Consider the following 18,743-nt stretch of genomic DNA (forward strand, 5'->3'; position numbering starts at 1 on the left):
TTCTCTTCTTGCCATTACTTTATCTTCATTTAGCATTAATGTGTGGTAAATCTTTAAAAACATAAATTAAACCTTCACATGCATCTTTCAACATAAGGAAATCTCTAATTATATTCTTTTAAGAGAGAAGAACTATCAGTTAATGACCAGTTGATGACTATATATCATGAAACATTCTATGAGTTACTAATTTCTCCTGTAAGATTGCCCTCTCTGGTGTGGCCGTGCGTGGCGATTCCAACCCTAACACAACTCAGCTGGGTGGCTTCCCTTGTGTCACTGGGGGCTAGAGTCAACCAAGTATCAGTGTTGGAAGTTCTCAACGGGTGTTGTGGACATTGTGTCTGATGCTGGTGTTTGGGTATAGTGCTCACGAAATTCTGGCATAGCTGCAATGTCCTTGCATGACATTGTAGTGCATCCCCTTAGGGCTCCATGGTGGGTGGGGTCAGTGGGTACTGAAATTTTCGTTTTTTCCTGTGGATCCTCCAACAAAAAATTTAAATAAAATATTGAAAAAACAGTCAATAAGTAAACGACCATGTCTTGAAGACTCTTAGCAGCAATCTTCAACATCTGTGACACCTGTATCCCATTTTCTTATATTACATTCTCTTTCAGAAAAACCTTCAGGGCAAATGTCTCTCTTTTTTTATTCAGAAGGGACTAGAGGGACTTGCTGGCTCTCCAAAGTCAGTAAAGAAGCTTTGATCTGGAGACATATTGGTTGAAACATCCACATCCCAAGACAGTGAACTCCTCTTGAATTCAAAGGCAATTGGGGATGTACCTATTGAGGTTACCCCTCATGCTACCTTGAATTCATCACAAGGAGTTATTGTTGAGAGGGACTTGAAGAACATCTCCTAGTCAGAGATTCTCGCTGGTCTCTCCACTCAAGGAGTTTCTGCAGTGAGGCGCATCTCCACTTGCAAAAATGGAATTACACTGCCAACAAATATCCTCGTTTTGACATTTACATCATCACGTGCACCTGCCACCATCAAGGCAGGGTACGGCCATACATTCCAAACTCTCTCCGATGTTTCCACTGTCAGAGGTTCGGCCACTCAAAGACGTCCTGTTGTGGTTCCCTGACATGTGCTCGTTGCAGTGGCAAGGACCACGATGCCTATGAGTGTGACATGGACCCACATTGTGTCAACTGCAATGGTTCCCACCCTTCCTACTTTTGTTCTTGCCCAAAATGGTTGGAGGAAAAAGAGGTTCAGCATTTGAAAACTACCCATCATATTAGTTATCCTGAGGCTCGGAAATTGCTCTCCGCCACTCCATCTCGGACATATGCTGCTGCACTTTGTTCCACAACTACAGTGGGAGTGCAGACAGATATCTCTGTACCTCAAAAAGAATTGTTTTCAAAACAAATGAAAAGTCTTTTGACCTCCATGGTTAAAGAGATTGATGAATCGACTTCTACACTCATCTCTGTTCCTCCCATACAATCCAACAAATCTCAAGATCCACATCCTTCGGTTTCAAATACAGACAGTTCTTCTGATACATCCTTTTCTCCAACCCCACAATTCAAAACAATCATTTGTTCGCATCCTTAGTCACTGGAATCCCCTTCCAACAACAAAGACCTGCCCAATCGACTCAGGGCAGGATCCATGGAGGTCGATAGACCTCCTCCGAATAAGGACAGTAAGGAAAAAAGACATGGTCGTAAATAGAAGGGTTCTCCAGCCACTTTGCCTACCCGTCATTAAAAATGGCCACCTTTATACAATGGAACTGTCGAGGTTTACGTTCTAATCTGGATGATATCAAAACACTGATTGCTTCCTACCATCTTGTTTGTCTTTCCTTACAAGAAACATTTCTAAAACCTGCTGATACAGTCACCATTTGGCAGTTTTCTCTGTACAGAAATGACAGGCTGTGTGATGGACGAGTACATGGAGGGATGGCACTATTGGTTGATCAGCATGTGCCCACCCTGTCTTTGTCACTCAACACACCCTTGGAGGCCGTAGCCATCCGTGTTTCCTTGGGTCATACCATCACTGTTTGTTCTTTCTACCTGTCCCCTGGAGAGACATATGATCAATCAGACCTTGATGCTCTCGTTGAACAGTTGCCGTCTCCCTTTCTAATCCTGGGGGACTTTAATGGACATCATCCCCTCTGGGGAAGTGCTGTTATTGATAGGAGGGGTCGCTCTGTAGAGCATACGCTCTCTGATCACAATCTTTTTCTTTTCAATACTGGTTCTTCCACTTATTTTCACGCACCTAGTCAGTCCTTTACTGCTATTGATCTCTTGGTTTGCTCCCCTTCATTATTTTCCCATTTTTCATGGAGGGTTGACAATAATCCACTAGGCAGTGATCATTTTCCTATACTTTTGAGAGAGACTGGCCGTGGTCAATGCCACCTTACCCGCGTGCCCTGGTGAAAGCTGGACCAGGCAAACTGGTCCACTTTCACTGCTCTCGCAGAACTTGATCCTGCCATCGTGAATCAGCCGTCAATAGATGACTGTGTGGCAGCGGTAACTGGCTGTATTATACAAGCAGCTGCTCAGTGTATTCCTAAAACCTTGACATGTCTTCCACGATATCTTCATCCGTGGTGGAATCCTGCTTGCCTCTTGGCATGGAAAGCTCAAAAACGGGCCTGGGATACTTTCCGTAGATATCCCACACTTTCGAACCACGTTGCGTTCTTTGACCGTAATTTGACCTTTATACCACACGTAAAGCAGTTAGGGGTCAAATGCACAAGAGCGCTGAACATCCTTCGTGTCCTCTCTACTACCAGTTGGGGAGCGGATCAATGTTTTATGTTAAAGATATATCATGCTCTTATTCGTTCAAAACTCGACTATGGATCAGTGGTCTATGGCTCTGCCGGACCCTTGGCCTTAAAGATGCTGGACCCCATTCATCATTAAGGACTTTGACTCTGCACTGGGGCTTTCTGCACCTCCCCAGTTCAGAGCTTATATGTGGAATCTCACAAACCTTCTCTGCACTTTTGCCGTTTGCAACTGTCTTTACTGTATTCTTTGAAACTTCGCTCCTTACCAAAGCATCCCACTTGGAGATGTTTTCTCCTTCCTCAGTGGGCCTTACTTTTCCAAAAAGGCAATCTGCTATTGCTCCTTTTGGCCTTTGCATCCAGGTGTAATTGGATGAATTGGGTCTATTCTTGGAAAACATTGCAGAATCCACTGGTCAGCCCATTTCCCATGGCCTATTACAACCCCCAAATGTGACCTTTCTTTAAGTCATCTGAAAAAGGCAGATACTGCCTATTGGAAGTACCATCTTTTATTTACTGAACATTTTTCGAACACCCTTTCTATTCCAATTTATACGGATGGTTCAAAATCAGGTGACTCTGTGGGCTCTGCCATGGTTTGTTGCTGTTCAGTGGTTGCGCTCAGAATCCCCTCTTCAGCTTCTGTGTTCACTGCTGAACTGCACGCCATATCTCTTGCCCTGGATCATATTGAAGCTGAGCAGTACTCCAACTGCACTATTTATACTGACTCCCTTATTTCTCTGCTGGCCTTGGAATCGCTTCACGTTGGCTGGTATTCAAAACTGACTGGCCCATTTCTCATTAACATCTACTTCTATCCAGTTTTTCTGGATACCAGGCCACGTTGGTATTCGCGGGAATGTGCTTGCAGACATGGCAGCTAAATCTTTCTGCTCTGGCACTATCACCACTGTGCCTATTCTGTACATGGACTATGATCCTGTATTCAAGGCTCGGCTCCATGCCAGCTGGCAGTCCACTTGGAGTGAGCAACGCGACAACAAGCTTTTTCAAATAAAACCCCATATTGGGCTTTGGCTATCTGGCTTCCATAAGGATCAGAAGGAGGAACTTGTTCTAACTAGAATACGCATTGGTCACAGTTTTTTAACTCCTCATTTTCTTTTATCTGGAACTGATGCACCAATGTGTAGTTTGTGTAACACTCAAATCACTGTAAGCCACATTTTACTTTCTTGCCATCGTTACGATTCTCAATGACGGCACTATTTTAAACATGTTCTGTCTCAGGGTTTGTCTGTGACATTGGACAGTGTTATTGGTGATGGTGACACTGTCTACCTTGATAAAGTTTTTAGTTTTTTAATGGCCATTAATCTTTTTAACCTCATTTAAATATTTCTTATTTATTCATTACACCTTTTTAATTGTGGTTCCCTTTTTAGTCTCAATTTCTCTAGTTCAGTTTGACATTGTGAAATGGCCAGAACATTAAATAACACGACACCAGGACTGGAAAGGCCAACTTCAGGTGACTAACGCTGCTGTTTGAACTACCCGTTAGTCGTCCTGGCGAGTTGTTATTACACTTTTGCTGCATGTCATTTAACACTTTTATTACTTTACCTTTTAGTACTGGCCATAATGACACATAACCCAGAACTAGGACTGGAAAGGTCAACTTCAGGTGACTGACGGTGGTTCTTGTACTTACCTGTTAGTCTTCCTGGCAGGTTATGATCATAACCATTTTGCTAGAGAAAGTCCTTTACAACTTCTCTTACTCTGCTTTCTCTCTTAACATTGTAGACTAGGTGTCAACATTGATTTTATACTTTTTCTATTTTTCAATGATGGTTGACCTTCATTTCCTTTTATGTATTTTATTACATTTCATATATTTTTACCTTTTTACTGGATGTTTGGCTAATTTTTATTAAGATTTTGCTGTATGTCTTTTAAAACTTTTATTATTTTACCTTTTGATAATGGCTGTTATGACAACATAACCAGGACTGGAAAGGCCAACTTCAGGTGACTGACGGTGGTTCTTGTACTTACCTGTCAGTGTTCCTGGCGGATTACGATCATTACCATTTTGCTACAGAAAGTCCTTTACAACTTCTCTTACTCTGCTTTCTCTCTTAACATTGTAGACTAGGTGTCAACATTGATTTTATACTTTTTCTGTATTTCAATTTTGTTTTGCTTTATTTTCATTCCCTTTTATGTATTTTACTACATTTCATTTATTTTTACCTTTTTACTGGACGTTTGGTGCAGATAGCCTAACTACTTTGTGCCATAAAACACTAAATCAATCAATCAATCAAACCTGTAAGATTGTTTGTAAAGAAATGGCAGTGTATAATTCAGATATCATTGTTTATACTTCCCCCAGTTTATCATTGATATTTATGGTTTTATAATGCCAAAATCTGGGGTGTGAATCCCTGTGGCAGACAGAGCTCACATATACCATTTTGTAGCTTTATACTTAGTTTTACTCTAAAACAATAGCCATTATTCTTTCTATTAGAAAGAAAATATTCTATTTTTGTTTAACCTTTAACTGTTACTTTTGTAACACAATTGTCTAGTATATTTGCCACGATCCTAAACATCGTAATACATACCTTGGTTTTCACATTCTACTGTGCAAGCAAGCTAGTCCACTATTAAAATTACCCATTATTATAAATCTCTTGTTGTCATAAGAAAAACAGCTTTCTTGAGCATTTTCAATAAAGGTGATCATTAAAGTTGAGGAGAACAGCAGAGGTCTAACACCCTCTAAATACACCTTAGGAGTCTAAATTATTAACATGTATGAAGCTAAACAAATCTATTATAATTGAAATTTACAACTGCCTTTGTTATATTTAGTAAAATTATATCAGATTTCAAAATAAATGAAAGGAGGCTACTTCAATTAATTTTCATTCTCACTAATATTCCATTGTTTTGTATATGAGCTGTGATGTGATTCTTTTACAGTAGGTGTCTGTAATTTGTTGGTGACAAAGCTAGACAGTTAGTGGACAGCACACAATCCACCTCTTTTAAAATAATATACATTCAAAATAAGTAAAATGAATGTACAAACATTTTTTTACATTATAGGAAATTGCAGCTTTATCTAAAATTTTAAATAATTCTCTTTTCTTGTTGAAAGTCCACACAGGCTGATTGAATTACTTTAGAATCCAAAATGACAAGATGAATTATTTTTCTCTACTCATCACTATAACTTCAGTGAATAATTCACTCACATTACCACAGTTGCATCCTGAACTTTAAATAGTTGTTTCCTTCTTGTCAAAGTCCACACAGGCAGGTTCGATTGTTGTAGAACACCCTTTGACAAGACAAATTATTCCCCCTTATTTCTATTAAACTTGAAACTTACTTTAAGACACCACCTTTTAATGCTAATCACTCACATGATGGCTAACTTCACATTTTTTAACTTTTCTTTTTCTGGCTGAACTTGACTTGTGCTTGCTTAGTCGTATATATCTTTACCCAACTGAGGCTTGGAGCTTTCTACGAACTGGGAAACACTGATGTAACAGTACTTAGACAGCAATACAAACTTAGAGGTTTCAAGAAAGATGATATCAACAAAACCATAACAATTGAACTACACACACACAATGTATGACTTTTACTAAGTTACATAAAGTTTTTTTATAATTATTACTTTTAAAATAATTAACTTTCAACTCTCTTGTTATGAAAACTGGATATTCATGAAATATAAAATTAACTAAATAATAACTATTATGCTAAACAGTCTTGTATATCCAACATCATGAACATATGTTCATATTATTCACCTCTTTAACTGAAAGAAAAAACACTGAGTTTCAATAATATCAAATTATCTTTTGTAACTTCCAAATCAAGTTGGTGCTAAAATACTGACTTTCAGTTTTGGTTTTCATTCATTTCAGAGTGTTGGGCTGAGATCCTCTTTCTTTGTATGTTTTGTGTAAAGACATTTAAATTTCTTTCAGTATTTTTGCTTCCTACAGATTTACTTTTTCGTTTCATTAAAGATGGTTTTGGCTGTTCTGTTGTTGTTTTCCATAACAGATATAGAATGTATTTAAATGTCATTGATAGTTATATTTTTCATTAACTATGTCTATTAATTATTTAGATTATTTCATCATTTTCTTAATTGATAAATTTTTGAAGTGTTGTTACTGGTTAGAAAGAATTGTACAAATTTCACTTTTAATGTTATGTTGTAGTTTTTTTAGTGTTGAAATTTTATTTAACATTGGCTTTGAAAGTTCTAGAATTTTTGCCCATTGCATCTAAGCTTTCATTTTTGTCTAACATTCAGATAAGTTTTATCTTTTGAGTTTGTAATAATTTAACCTAATGTATCCATATTATTTGAAAATGCTGATGTTATGTTTTACTTTGCAATCTCAATCTAGTAGATGCAAGTCAAACCTGAGCCAGTTTTACCCACATGGATAGTTTGAGCCTTTCTTTTGTTTCATGACAATTGTAATTGGATAAAGTGCTTGAAGGCATATAAAACTAGCATTGCAATTACAAATTTACAGTGATTTACATTGAGTGGTCTACAGATTAAATAATAATATTGTTTCTGACACCTTTTTCTTCATAGAAGACAGTGAGATGATCAGCAGAATTTCTTTTAACTTGAAGCATTTGCTCTCACTCAGCTGATATTGGTAATTCTGAAGTTGTTGACACACACAAGTTTATCACTGCTTTGTAAGATGTGTTTTTTAATATTTGATGTAGAAACAAGTTTTATGGAAGTATTTTTTTTCTAAAATTTTATCAGAGAAATAACTAGTTGTTGACTATATATTTTCATGTTGCCAAACAGTGTAATTGCATTTCTTTTGAAGGATTTAAAACAGGAATAGCACCATTGAAGATTCTTTACTTTACTGTGATCTTGAAAACATCCTTAATATAAATGTGATTACAGATATATCCAATTAAATTTATTAATTTTTTTCTTTGTTTTCAGTCCATGATATTTATGTATGGGATATCCAACACAACATTTTACTTTGGCACATTATACAAATTAAGTGTAGAAAATTTTATGTTTAATGTACTTATTAATAAGATTATCAGTAAAGTTCAGAGAACAGCCATTCCTTTGTAAGATGTGTATAATATTCTTCAGTTCTTCAATATGTTAGTATTGTCATTAATTCTGAACATGATTGGATTCAAACTATCAAAAGTAATAGTAAAGTTTAGTACAATTTGAAATAGTATTTTTTTTATTTCTGCACACATTTTACTGGCCAATTTTTGTGGAATTAAAACATGAGTGAAGAATGTAGCAGTTCTTATAATATGTTGCTACAACCTTCAGAGGTAGTAGACTGGTTTTTAATGGAATGAAAAATTCCCAACACACAACCTGGTTTTGGACCAGAATTGATCCATCATCATTTCATTCCTTCCCACTGTTGCTTGGATGTCAGGTTTCTGGGTGCCTGATGTTAGTTGTGTACTGTGTCTCCACACATGCATAGCCTTGATTGTTGGAACAAAGGTTACTTTTCTTTTTTGCTTTCTGTTCATGAAATAAAGATGGTTGGAACCCAATCATGGACCAGAAGTTATGAACCTAAGGCTACCTGGTTTCAGACTAGTGTTAATTCACTGATTACCTGCAATCATCTCTTGTTTAGTTGAGGTGTGCTGTTACTAGCAACTTGTGCCCTTTTTCTGTACTTTATTAACTTGCCTTGCCCTCCTCCTGCAGTTAATATCAGTCTGTTAGCAGAGTTGAAATAACAAATACTAATGATTCCTGGTTTCTCTTCCTGCAGCCTGTTTTGGCCCAGTAAGTATATTGGCATGAGCACTTGGTACAGTCTGAACATGCTTCTGCTATGCTGCACAAATTGGCCCTACAATCTGTTGTGTGCAAGTCTTCAAATTGCCACATTCTTATTCTGCCTGTAGTTGCAACACATGGTGCTTTTTGACTTTTCCCTCTCTCTCAATCTGGACAAAAATGTACTATGGAAGAGGTGAGATACAGTATTACACAAGTTTGTTCCCATGGAGCCTCCTTGCCACTATGTGTCACACTCTGTGAAAGTTCACTTAGCTTACTTTCACACCAGTCCTTCCACCACATTATTGTGAGATTCTAGCTTTTTGCGCAAAGAGATGTGTATTATCTCAGAAGTTAACATTTTCTTACATGAAAATATATTTTCAGTAGATACTCACCCACCTCTTCCAGTGCTACATAGTATTCCTAATCTCATCTGAGACTGAAGAGCATAGATGGAACTAGTTCTTTAGACTTCCTTGAAAAGAAACAAGCTTTAAGTTTCTGAATAAAGTAAAATGGTTGTTTTCATGAAAATATTTATCTGTTTTAGATGCTTATTTTCTTTGTTTCTCATGTTCATACACTGGATGAAACAAGGTTTAACTGGTTGGTTTGGTTTTTGGAATTTTGCACAAAGCTACTCGAGAGCTATCTGTGCTAGCCGTCCCAAATTTAGCAGTGTAAGACTAGAGGGAAGGCAGCTAGTCATCACCACCCACCGCCAACTCTTGGGCTACTCTTGGGCGAACCCGCAACCCTCAGATTACGAAGCGCACGCCTTAACACGCTAGGCCATGCCGGGTCCAAGGTTTAACTTATTAACAGAAATCATAATGTGATATGAGCTGACCTTAACATGTATATATCAAGTTAATACAATTTAAAATTTAGAATTTTCACTTTTTTTTTTAAGAGTTGATAGGCTATATGTGCTTGTTTATCCCCAACTTTAAGTGATATTTTATGTTATTAAAAATGATTAATGTATAAAATTTAGACTTATTTATTATTCTGGAAATTTGATAAAACTTTTTTTTTCAAAACTTCTGAATATTTGAACAAGTTTCTGAACTACCAACTGCTGCTGTGTTAAGTTTAGTAAATTAAACAAAAAGGCAGAATTAATCTGTTTGCAGCTTTAGAAAAAAAACTGGTAATTATATTGCACCTAATCAATAAATTAGCAATTTGTGTTTTCTGACCCATTCAGATCCGTAATGTTATTTCTGCTTTGAAACATTGAGAAGGAATGTACAAAGTATATTTACCTGTTTTCAAACAAGAGCATCATCAGATGTCCTTCTTTTTGAATCAGTGTACTGAAAAAAAATTTATCTTTGTCGATTATTGTCAAATGGACCTAAAAAATTGCCATTAACTAATGTGCACAAGCAACTTTACAAGTTAAGTTTGTATTAAAAGAAGCTATTGACTTTAGGTCAGACATCTGTTTTGAATTTCAAATGGCAGCACCACTGCTATTGAAACTGTTAGTTCATTTGTTTAAAGTAAGAATATTGCTTTCCTTTCAGTAGTTGGGTTAGTAAAAAATTGACAGTTTTTTTTATTAATATTTAGACAGCAGTAAATATAAAATTGGTTTACTAGCCACTGGTTGTTTGTCTTTTAGATCATTAGAATGAATAATGAAAGATTTATGGTACCAGAATTATTGTTCCATCCATCTGATATTGGAGTGCAAGAAATGGGAATTCCAGAAGCTATTGTACATTCAATTCAGGCCACTCCAGAAGGTAAGGACTGTTATGTGTAACAGCCAGAGGTAAGGATTGTTATGTGTAACAATGGTTCTGATGAAATCATATAAAATAATGAAATGTTTTAATTTTTTTACCTGTAACACTTGCAAATTATACATGTGATCCACTAAAGAGAGATGAAAAGAGGGTTACATGTGTTTACATATTTGTGTGTGTGTGATTTAGTTGATTTATTTAAACAAATGCTTAGACATATTTGTTGTTATTGTCAAAGTTTGTAAATATTATCAAATTTTAAAGAACTGAATTACATTTCAAAACTTTATCTGACAGATGTATTTTATGATTATTTATGAAATTAATTTTCCAGATACATTTTGTGAAAGTTCAAGCTACGTAATTAGTAAACATTTTGTAAATTGTGGTACATAAGATGTGATTATGTAAAGATTAACTGCTTATGTATTTTCATTTTCACAAGTTCATAGAGAAATGCTTTTATTTTCAGAAATCCAACCTCATCTGTATAAGAATATTTTGCTAACAGGAGGAAATTCCTGTTTTCCATTCTTTAAAACACGAGTGTAGGTATTAACAACTGGTGAATTTTGGTGCTAGTGTATTAGGTAGTGTTATCATTTAGTTTATGCCTGACTTTGATATAGTAACCATAGCATTCATTGTGCAGAGAGTATTATTTTGGACTGCATATTTGTACTTATTTATATATCATCCATGAAGGTAAGTGACCAAGAACATAGCTAGGGTGATCAGAAGGTCACCAAACATTCTCAAAAATGTAAAAGATGTAGTTTTAAAAAAAATTTCCATGTTGAAAGTAATAATTGAAACTAAGTAACTTTCTCATTACTTTTACTATCTATACAGTCAAAATGTACCTCCACTTGAAAGTAAATATTTCTTTTGAATATATTTTTGAGCTTACTAACTGTTACTGTGGGCGTGACATGGGTCCTGACTGGCTCTAGTTTCTACTTAACTGTAAGTTACGGAAAAACTAAACTTCTTCTGTTTTGTTATAAATATCCATTATAAAATACTGATTACTCATTCAGTGAAGAAGTTTAATAAATTAAAATATAAAGCTCCAGGAGAAACATTGGACTGTGTGTTGGAGATTATGTGTGTGTGGTGAGGTTATATTAGTTGTGATAACTTCTGTCACTGCTTATTAAGACAATGTATTAAGTTCTTAGTTTGTTCATTTCAAAAAACGTTGGCAAAATGCTCTGATGTTACTCTATTAACATCAACAACGACTGCTATACATATGTGTGTGCTTACATAAATGATTTTTAATTATTGATATCTTAGTAGTTTTGTGCAGTTATTGTAGGTCCAGTTGTAAATATTGAATTAACACTGTTACTTAAACACTTCACAAAAGGTATTTCTTCTATATCTTGAATAATTGATCATACACTATTAAGGAGTCAGAACTGCTTCTGTGCTACATGTTCCTTTGTGTTTAGTAACACAGACCTGCTCAGTCAATTAATCTCTAAACTATGTGGTGGAATGTATAGTTTACTACTTTGCTCATGTGGCCAACTCAATTATTTTAAATGACTAAATTGAATACATATTTTACTACTGGCCTGAACACTCAAGTATGATTAAGCTTAGTGAAAAAAATCATTATAATTGTCTTTTCTTTTTGGGCTAAGTTTAAGTAAAATTAACTACCTACATTTTATTCACTTTTATAGAGAACTAGATGATATGCATTATATTTTATTGTTTAAAAGTTATGGCAATTTTTGATTTACAGGTACAATGATGTGCGAGCTTTTGCACCAGAATTATATGATGTTAGTGTCACATTACCAGAAAAGTGAGTAAGCATGACAAACAGATACAGATTAAAAAGGAATTTAATGGTTAGGTGTTGAAGATTTTTATGTATGACAGAGTAGTTCTGTCAGGTTGAAAATGTTGAATATTACCATGTTTTAAGATTTATTATGACACACATAATTAGAAGGACAAGTTACAATGTGTAATTTTCTTTATATATCTCCAAAACTTGTACAGGATGTTAAACTAACATGTTAGTATATTAGTTTTATCAAACTATATTGCTAAGTTTCTACATTTTCATTATTAAGTAAATGATTATTTAATATTTTTTATATTTATTAAAATTTACTTCACATCTTATTTATACTTATGTAAATTATGTAATTTTGAAGCCACATAATTAAATACCTGTGCATAATTTCTTTTGAACTATGGTATAATATAACTAAATCCCTGACTTAATAGTATAAAAATATTTTTATTTCAAGAGAAATATTGTAGTTTAATATATGATTTAAAATTTTAAACATATTGTTATTATTGCCATAATAATCAGGGACCTATATTTATCAATATCACTTGTTATTTTAATAAAAATTAAAAATCTTAAGATTTGACTTATGTTTTCTGAGTGTAATTTCTACTTTTAAGTTGTTATAGTACAAAGTTCCAAATACTTATAACTGTTATTCTCTCAGTTGATTTACATTTACAACTATTTTTATAATTTTTATCATAACATCTTAAAACTAAATTGCTAGTCCCTTTATTGTCTAATGACCTATACTTTTTGGGAAGAATGTAAAAAATATATTCAGTATGTAAGTTTTCTATAAAATTGTGTTTCATCAAGCAAACCAAAATGTTTTTTTATAAATGATTTTAATTATAACTTGACCTCAATAATTTTGATAAAACAGATAACTGATATAAGGTGATAATTTCCCATATCATTTTTATTCTACCTTTGTATATTTGAAATACTATTTAAATTACTTGGAAACATTCCATGTTGGAAGGATAAACTGTAAATATATACGACTGGCAATATAGCTATATATTTTTCTGATGTAAATTTTATGTTCTCAGCACTAGAAATGTTTTAATTTTTAAACCATTTACGATAATGCTGTTAATTTAAATACATGTTGTGAAACAAAAATACTGTCTCAGAGTTTGAATGAGATGCATTTGTTATAGTTGTATTTATTATGTGTTGATTGTATCTTTGAAAAAATATTTTATCTTATAATACCATATTTTTATTTTCACTTATAATACTATTCATCCAATTAAACTGCTTTTTTACATCTCCATTACATCCCATAAACTGTTTTTTTTTAATATATTCGTATCGTAAACTTAACATAGTAGTATGAGCTGATTTTTTATATTTTAAAATCCTTTTCATATTTTTTATAAGTATTATTTTTATATTTATTATATATCATTATGTTTTACAGATTTTATAATTTCTGAAGTAATCCAAAACTTTTCTATTATATTTATTAAATATAATAATTTATTAAATTAGAAAAGAAAAACGAAACAAATGAAAATACCCAAACAAGTTATTGACTGACTGAAGTACAATGTCAAAACATAGTATGTTTTTGGATTTTAAATTATTATATTTGCAACAAAATTTTCAATCTTTCTGTTGTGAATACTAGCCCTGTTACCTTTGCCTGGCATGGAGGGGGCTTGCTGTCTGAAAGTGATGAAGCTCCAAAGATGATTATTTCTCGAAAAATGTATGAAGAAAATGGGATGAACCTTTGCTTAGAAAAATTTGATATCTGAAACAAACAATCGAAATACCTTTTATAGTAATTTATATTGTGTATTTACATTGTCATGAAGAACTTTCTTGAGTAAATGTTTTCATGCTTAAAATGGTTTACATGTTAGGCCCATCCTGTGGCAGTTTAAACGTTTTTGTATATTAATTATCTATATCAATTGATTGATATTTTGTAAAGTATCAGTACCTTCAAAGAATTAAATATTTGAATATTACCACAGTAAAAGATCTTTTAAGTGAAAATGTTTGTTACTGGTGATGATATCCATCAGACAAACAAATCTATTTAGTAAACCAATGTTTTAATCTATGTATGTATGTATGTACACACACACACACACACACACACACAGAGAGAGAGAGAGAGGTGAACTAGTAATTAATAAACATAACATAAAATTTTGATAAGATGTGATGAATTTGTTTGCATCTAGAACTTTAACATTTATATATCAAATGTTTATGCTTTGCTAGTTGATATTTAAATATTATTCCAGACAACTTCATTTTTGTTAATTAAATACATATAGGGTTGGCCAAGGTACTCAGTAAACATAATACAAACATCCATGCTAAAACATCAACAGTGACAGAGAACTTTGCTTTTAAAGATGATTGCCTCTCACTTTGGCCCAGTTTGGCCATGTGGTTGGAATCCCCATCACACCATACATGCTCACCCTTTAAACAGTGGGGGAATTTAAACGTGATGGTCAATCTCACTATTTGTTGACAAAAGAGTTGACTATGGGTGGTGATGACTAGCTGCCTTTTCTCTGGTCTTACAGTGCTAAATTAGGGATGGCTAGTGCAGAATTGAAAGCTTCTCACTTTTATTTGTTCTGCATCATACAAGCCCATAAAACCATTATTGAGATACCAAACAAGAAAGTGAAAACAACCCATTAAATTGTTCAGTTGAGATAACCCTACAGCTTCTTTATTGCTAATATCAGTTTTATACCTAAATCCATTCTATTTGTTTCTGTGCAGTGCACAATTTATCACATAGTCATAGCAATTAGTAGTAATTACTAAAAAAAATAATTCTAGTGTAAGTATGTTATTCCTAGATATTAGCTTTTCTAAAAAAATCTAGTGTTCAGAACTTAAGTACATGGTAAAACAGGAATTTCCAGCCAACGATAGAAAAGTATGAGATGACTGTAACATGTAAATTGTTCAGTGTACAAAGCAGTGGGTAACTTGTAGATAACCAATACTTTGTAAACTATACAACTGGTGTCTTTAAGGAGCCAACCCCTATATTATGTGTGATGTGAAGGGGTAAAAAAAAAATCAATACACATAATTTTATCACACACGTTCATAGAATGCACTAACTTTCAGTCAGGAGTAAAACAGTAAAACATCTCAAGATGAGTAATAAAACATTTTGTAAATCTAAAATAATGTACAGATGGCGGTGCCAAGAAGAATGCAAACAAGAACAAAGGAATGCTACAGCTATATGTAGATCATACCTACATGGTTTAAAATTTAATGCTACACTGTAAAACAGACTTGAATTTAATATCATTGCAGTTGGACGTTGTATATTTTATCAAATATCATTGGCATATCGTGGTAGGCGTTCGTATAGTGTAACGGAGAGCCTTGGAAGAACGTACAAGGAAAAACCATGTTTAGTCAAATTGCCTTGATTGTTATAATCTTTCTACGAGGTCAGGTTGGTTGAATGTATCTATTTCGTAACTGTTTTGTATTTCATGCATTTTACAGTGTAACAATAAATTGTAATATTGGAAGTAATGTCGAGATTATTCATATTACACCTGCATTGTTTGTATTTTTTTTTTGGCACTACCATTCCCTACAGGGTGGCCCGTAAGTCCGTACCCATCCATATATCTTGTGTATCTGTGTGCTGTCCCTCATTCCTGCTGCATGATATTATGCGACGCCATGTTTTGTGAGACATTTTCAAGTGTAAATGGGCTTAAATCGGCCATATTTTTCTGAAAAAAAAGAGAAAAAATTTATAATACTTGCGTAATTGAATATAACATAACATATGGATGGGTAGGGACTTACGGGCCACCCTGTATATTATTTTACATTCACCAAATGTTTGTTTGTTTTTTGTGAAATGTGCAATCTTGAAGAGTTCCTGTCTTGTTTTTTTAAAGAAAATTGTTCGGAAAAACAGAATGGAAAATCTACTTTGTGTTATCACCTAAAGAGGTTAAATCATTGTTTTTATATTTTTTGAGTGTGTGTGTAAAAAAGTTCCTGCTACGCACAAATCTGTTTACAATTACTGTCATTATTTAACGGTAAAATAAAACAATGTGATTTGTTTTTCAGTGTCAACGTTTCCTGTTATTTGCGTTTAACTTTTATATTTAATGGTAATGTTTCTTGGGCGTTAGTATTTAAAACCAGTTACTTAGCTTAAAAAACTATATTAATCCCTTTAAGGCCAATCTAGGAATTGAAAATAATGGTAAATATATGTTTAAAAACAATAGAACTATTTTGTGGAAGGATTCATCTTATCTGTATCTTCCATTTGAGTGTTGTTTTTTTTGTCTCATCCATGTCTTTTATGTGGGATTGTTCCACCATTGTCCATGTATTGATTTAGTGTTGTCATTATGATTATATTCCAATTCTCGACTTTCCCCAATGGGACAACGATAAGTCTTCAGATTTACAACACCGAATTCAGGGATTCTATTCCTCTCAGTGGCTCCTTGGTGTGGATTCCTGTTGAATTTTTTTGATATTTCAAGAAATTTTTCAAAGATGTTTTTTCCACGTTTGAACCCGTAATCCACAAAGATCGAGCGTTTCTTCCCTCACTTGAAGATCTGAAGTTATATATTGAACCCAAAATATCAACTGTGTAATGTCACTGACATCTGTTGACTCATCTAATGCTAAAGAAAAATATAAACAATTTTTTGCTTATTCAAACAACTGATTTTCTGTCTTTCGCTAACTCTAGCATTCTACGGACAATTGTTTCGACTTAATTGCAAATTATTTATCTTATGAAGAATATCATCTTTTATTGCTGAATCATAATTCTCCAACAGAGTTTCAATGACCACAATCAATATTTCTTTTACTAGTTCAGCATCAGTTAACGATTTCCTTTTTTGAACCAGAATCCAAGCTACTTTATAGCTAGCTAATGTAACTAGAGTTTTCGTTGATAAAAATATTTTCAGACCTCCCTTGTGTTCATGAAGTTGTGCTTTCAGACGGCTGATTTCATTCATACGATTTTTGCTATCAACTGGAAATTTTACATCAAATTCATTGGGAAAATTGTTAGTGTTGCTTAAGGTTGTATACTTTATTATTCCTAAAAACTTTGTTACACAAAAGACACACTGGATTATTATTTACTTTCACTGCAAATTTCAACTCCCAACTTTCATCAAATTCACGTTTTTCCAGTCACGTGTCATTCTCTTTTCAACAGTACTGTTAAAATAAATTAAATTGTCTTTATTTTCTGAGTGTTCACCATCATCTGGATCCTTTCGTTTTCGAATTATTCATATTATGAGATTAAAAACAAAATATATTTAAACTCATGAAAGCTGCACAAGAAAAATGTGTTTGCAAGCGCATGAGAAACAACACATACTCGACAACAAACATCTAAAGCAGACTGGCGTTACAAAATGGGCGGAGTCTGTGGCAATGAAGAAGCGCGCAACGTTAGCGATGATTCGAGGCAGTGCAATTGCTGATTACCAAATTTGCAATAAAAATAAATGGTGGAAAAGTTGATTTCTAAACTCAAGCTGGCTTCAATTAAGCTATCCACTGGCCATGGAGTTACCCACCCCTGGGCTAGAGGAATTTTGTGGCTCTACAAAGTCAGTCAAAAAGCTTCGCTTACTGGCATACTGGTGAAAACATCCACATCTAAACACCGTGAACTCCTCCTACACTCGAAGGCGGTTGAGGATATACCCATTGAGATTACACCTCATACTAATTTTAATTCGTCAAGATGAGTTATTGTTGAGAATGATTTGAAGAACATCACCGATTCTTGCTGGTTTCTCCTCCAAAGGAGTTTCTGCAGTGAGACGTATCTTTATTCGCAAAGATGAAATTATGATGCCGGTCAATGCCCTCATTTTAACATTTACATATCTGTGTCCATCTGCCACCATCAAGGCAGGTTATCTTAATTGCAAGGTATGGTCGTATATTCCAAACTCTCAGATGTTTCTGCGCGAGCCGTCCCTAATTAAGCAGTATAAGATAAGAGAGAAGGCAGCTCGTCAACACCACCCACAGTCAACTCTTGGACTACTCTTTCATCAATGAATAGTGGGATTGACGTCACATTATAACGCCCCCAAGGCTGAAAGTGCGAGCATGTTTGATGCGATGGGGATTCGAACCCGCGACCCTCGGATTACGATTCGAACGCCTTAACACGCTTGACCATGCTGGGCCATGTTGGACAGTGTTATTGGCGATGGTGACATTGTCCACCTTTCAAATGTTTTTAGTCTTTAAAGGCTATTGATCTTTTTAACATTATTTAAGTTTTTAATTCATAAACTACACCCTTTTTAAGTATTTAAAAGTACTTAATTAAAGTACAACTAGTTCGGTACGAAATTAGAAAATGGCCGTAACGTCAAATAACTCGAAAGTTGGCTAATGTTGATGTTTGCACTCACCCGTTAGCAGGGGCGTAGATCCTGGAGGATGGGGGAATACATCCCCTTTTCATTTATGTGGGGGGAGTATGGTGCATACTATCATCCCCCTACAGTTTGGTCTGTTG

The 18,743-nt window shown here is 34.3% G+C and overlaps 1 protein-coding gene across 1 annotated transcript in view; it reads left to right on the top strand.

Annotated features, from left to right (window-relative positions):
• The window catches only part of Arp6 (Actin-related protein 6), a 35,134-nt gene extending 17,977 nt beyond the window's left edge, over positions 1–17,157 (top strand). The window contains exons 8-11 of the mRNA XM_076467679.1: positions 10,242–10,365; positions 10,841–10,916; positions 12,125–12,187; positions 13,827–17,157. Coding sequence (XP_076323794.1) covers positions 10,242–10,365; positions 10,841–10,916; positions 12,125–12,187; positions 13,827–13,956 — 393 coding nt within the window. The 3' untranslated portion in view covers positions 13,957–17,157. The remainder of the gene's footprint in view (positions 1–10,241; positions 10,366–10,840; positions 10,917–12,124; positions 12,188–13,826) is intronic.
• The last annotated feature ends 1,586 nt before the right edge of the window (positions 17,158–18,743 follow it).

This window comes from Tachypleus tridentatus, chromosome 11, assembly GCF_004210375.1.
Source record: "Tachypleus tridentatus isolate NWPU-2018 chromosome 11, ASM421037v1, whole genome shotgun sequence".
In the NCBI taxonomy this organism is placed as follows: domain Eukaryota; kingdom Metazoa; phylum Arthropoda; class Merostomata; order Xiphosura; family Limulidae; genus Tachypleus; species Tachypleus tridentatus.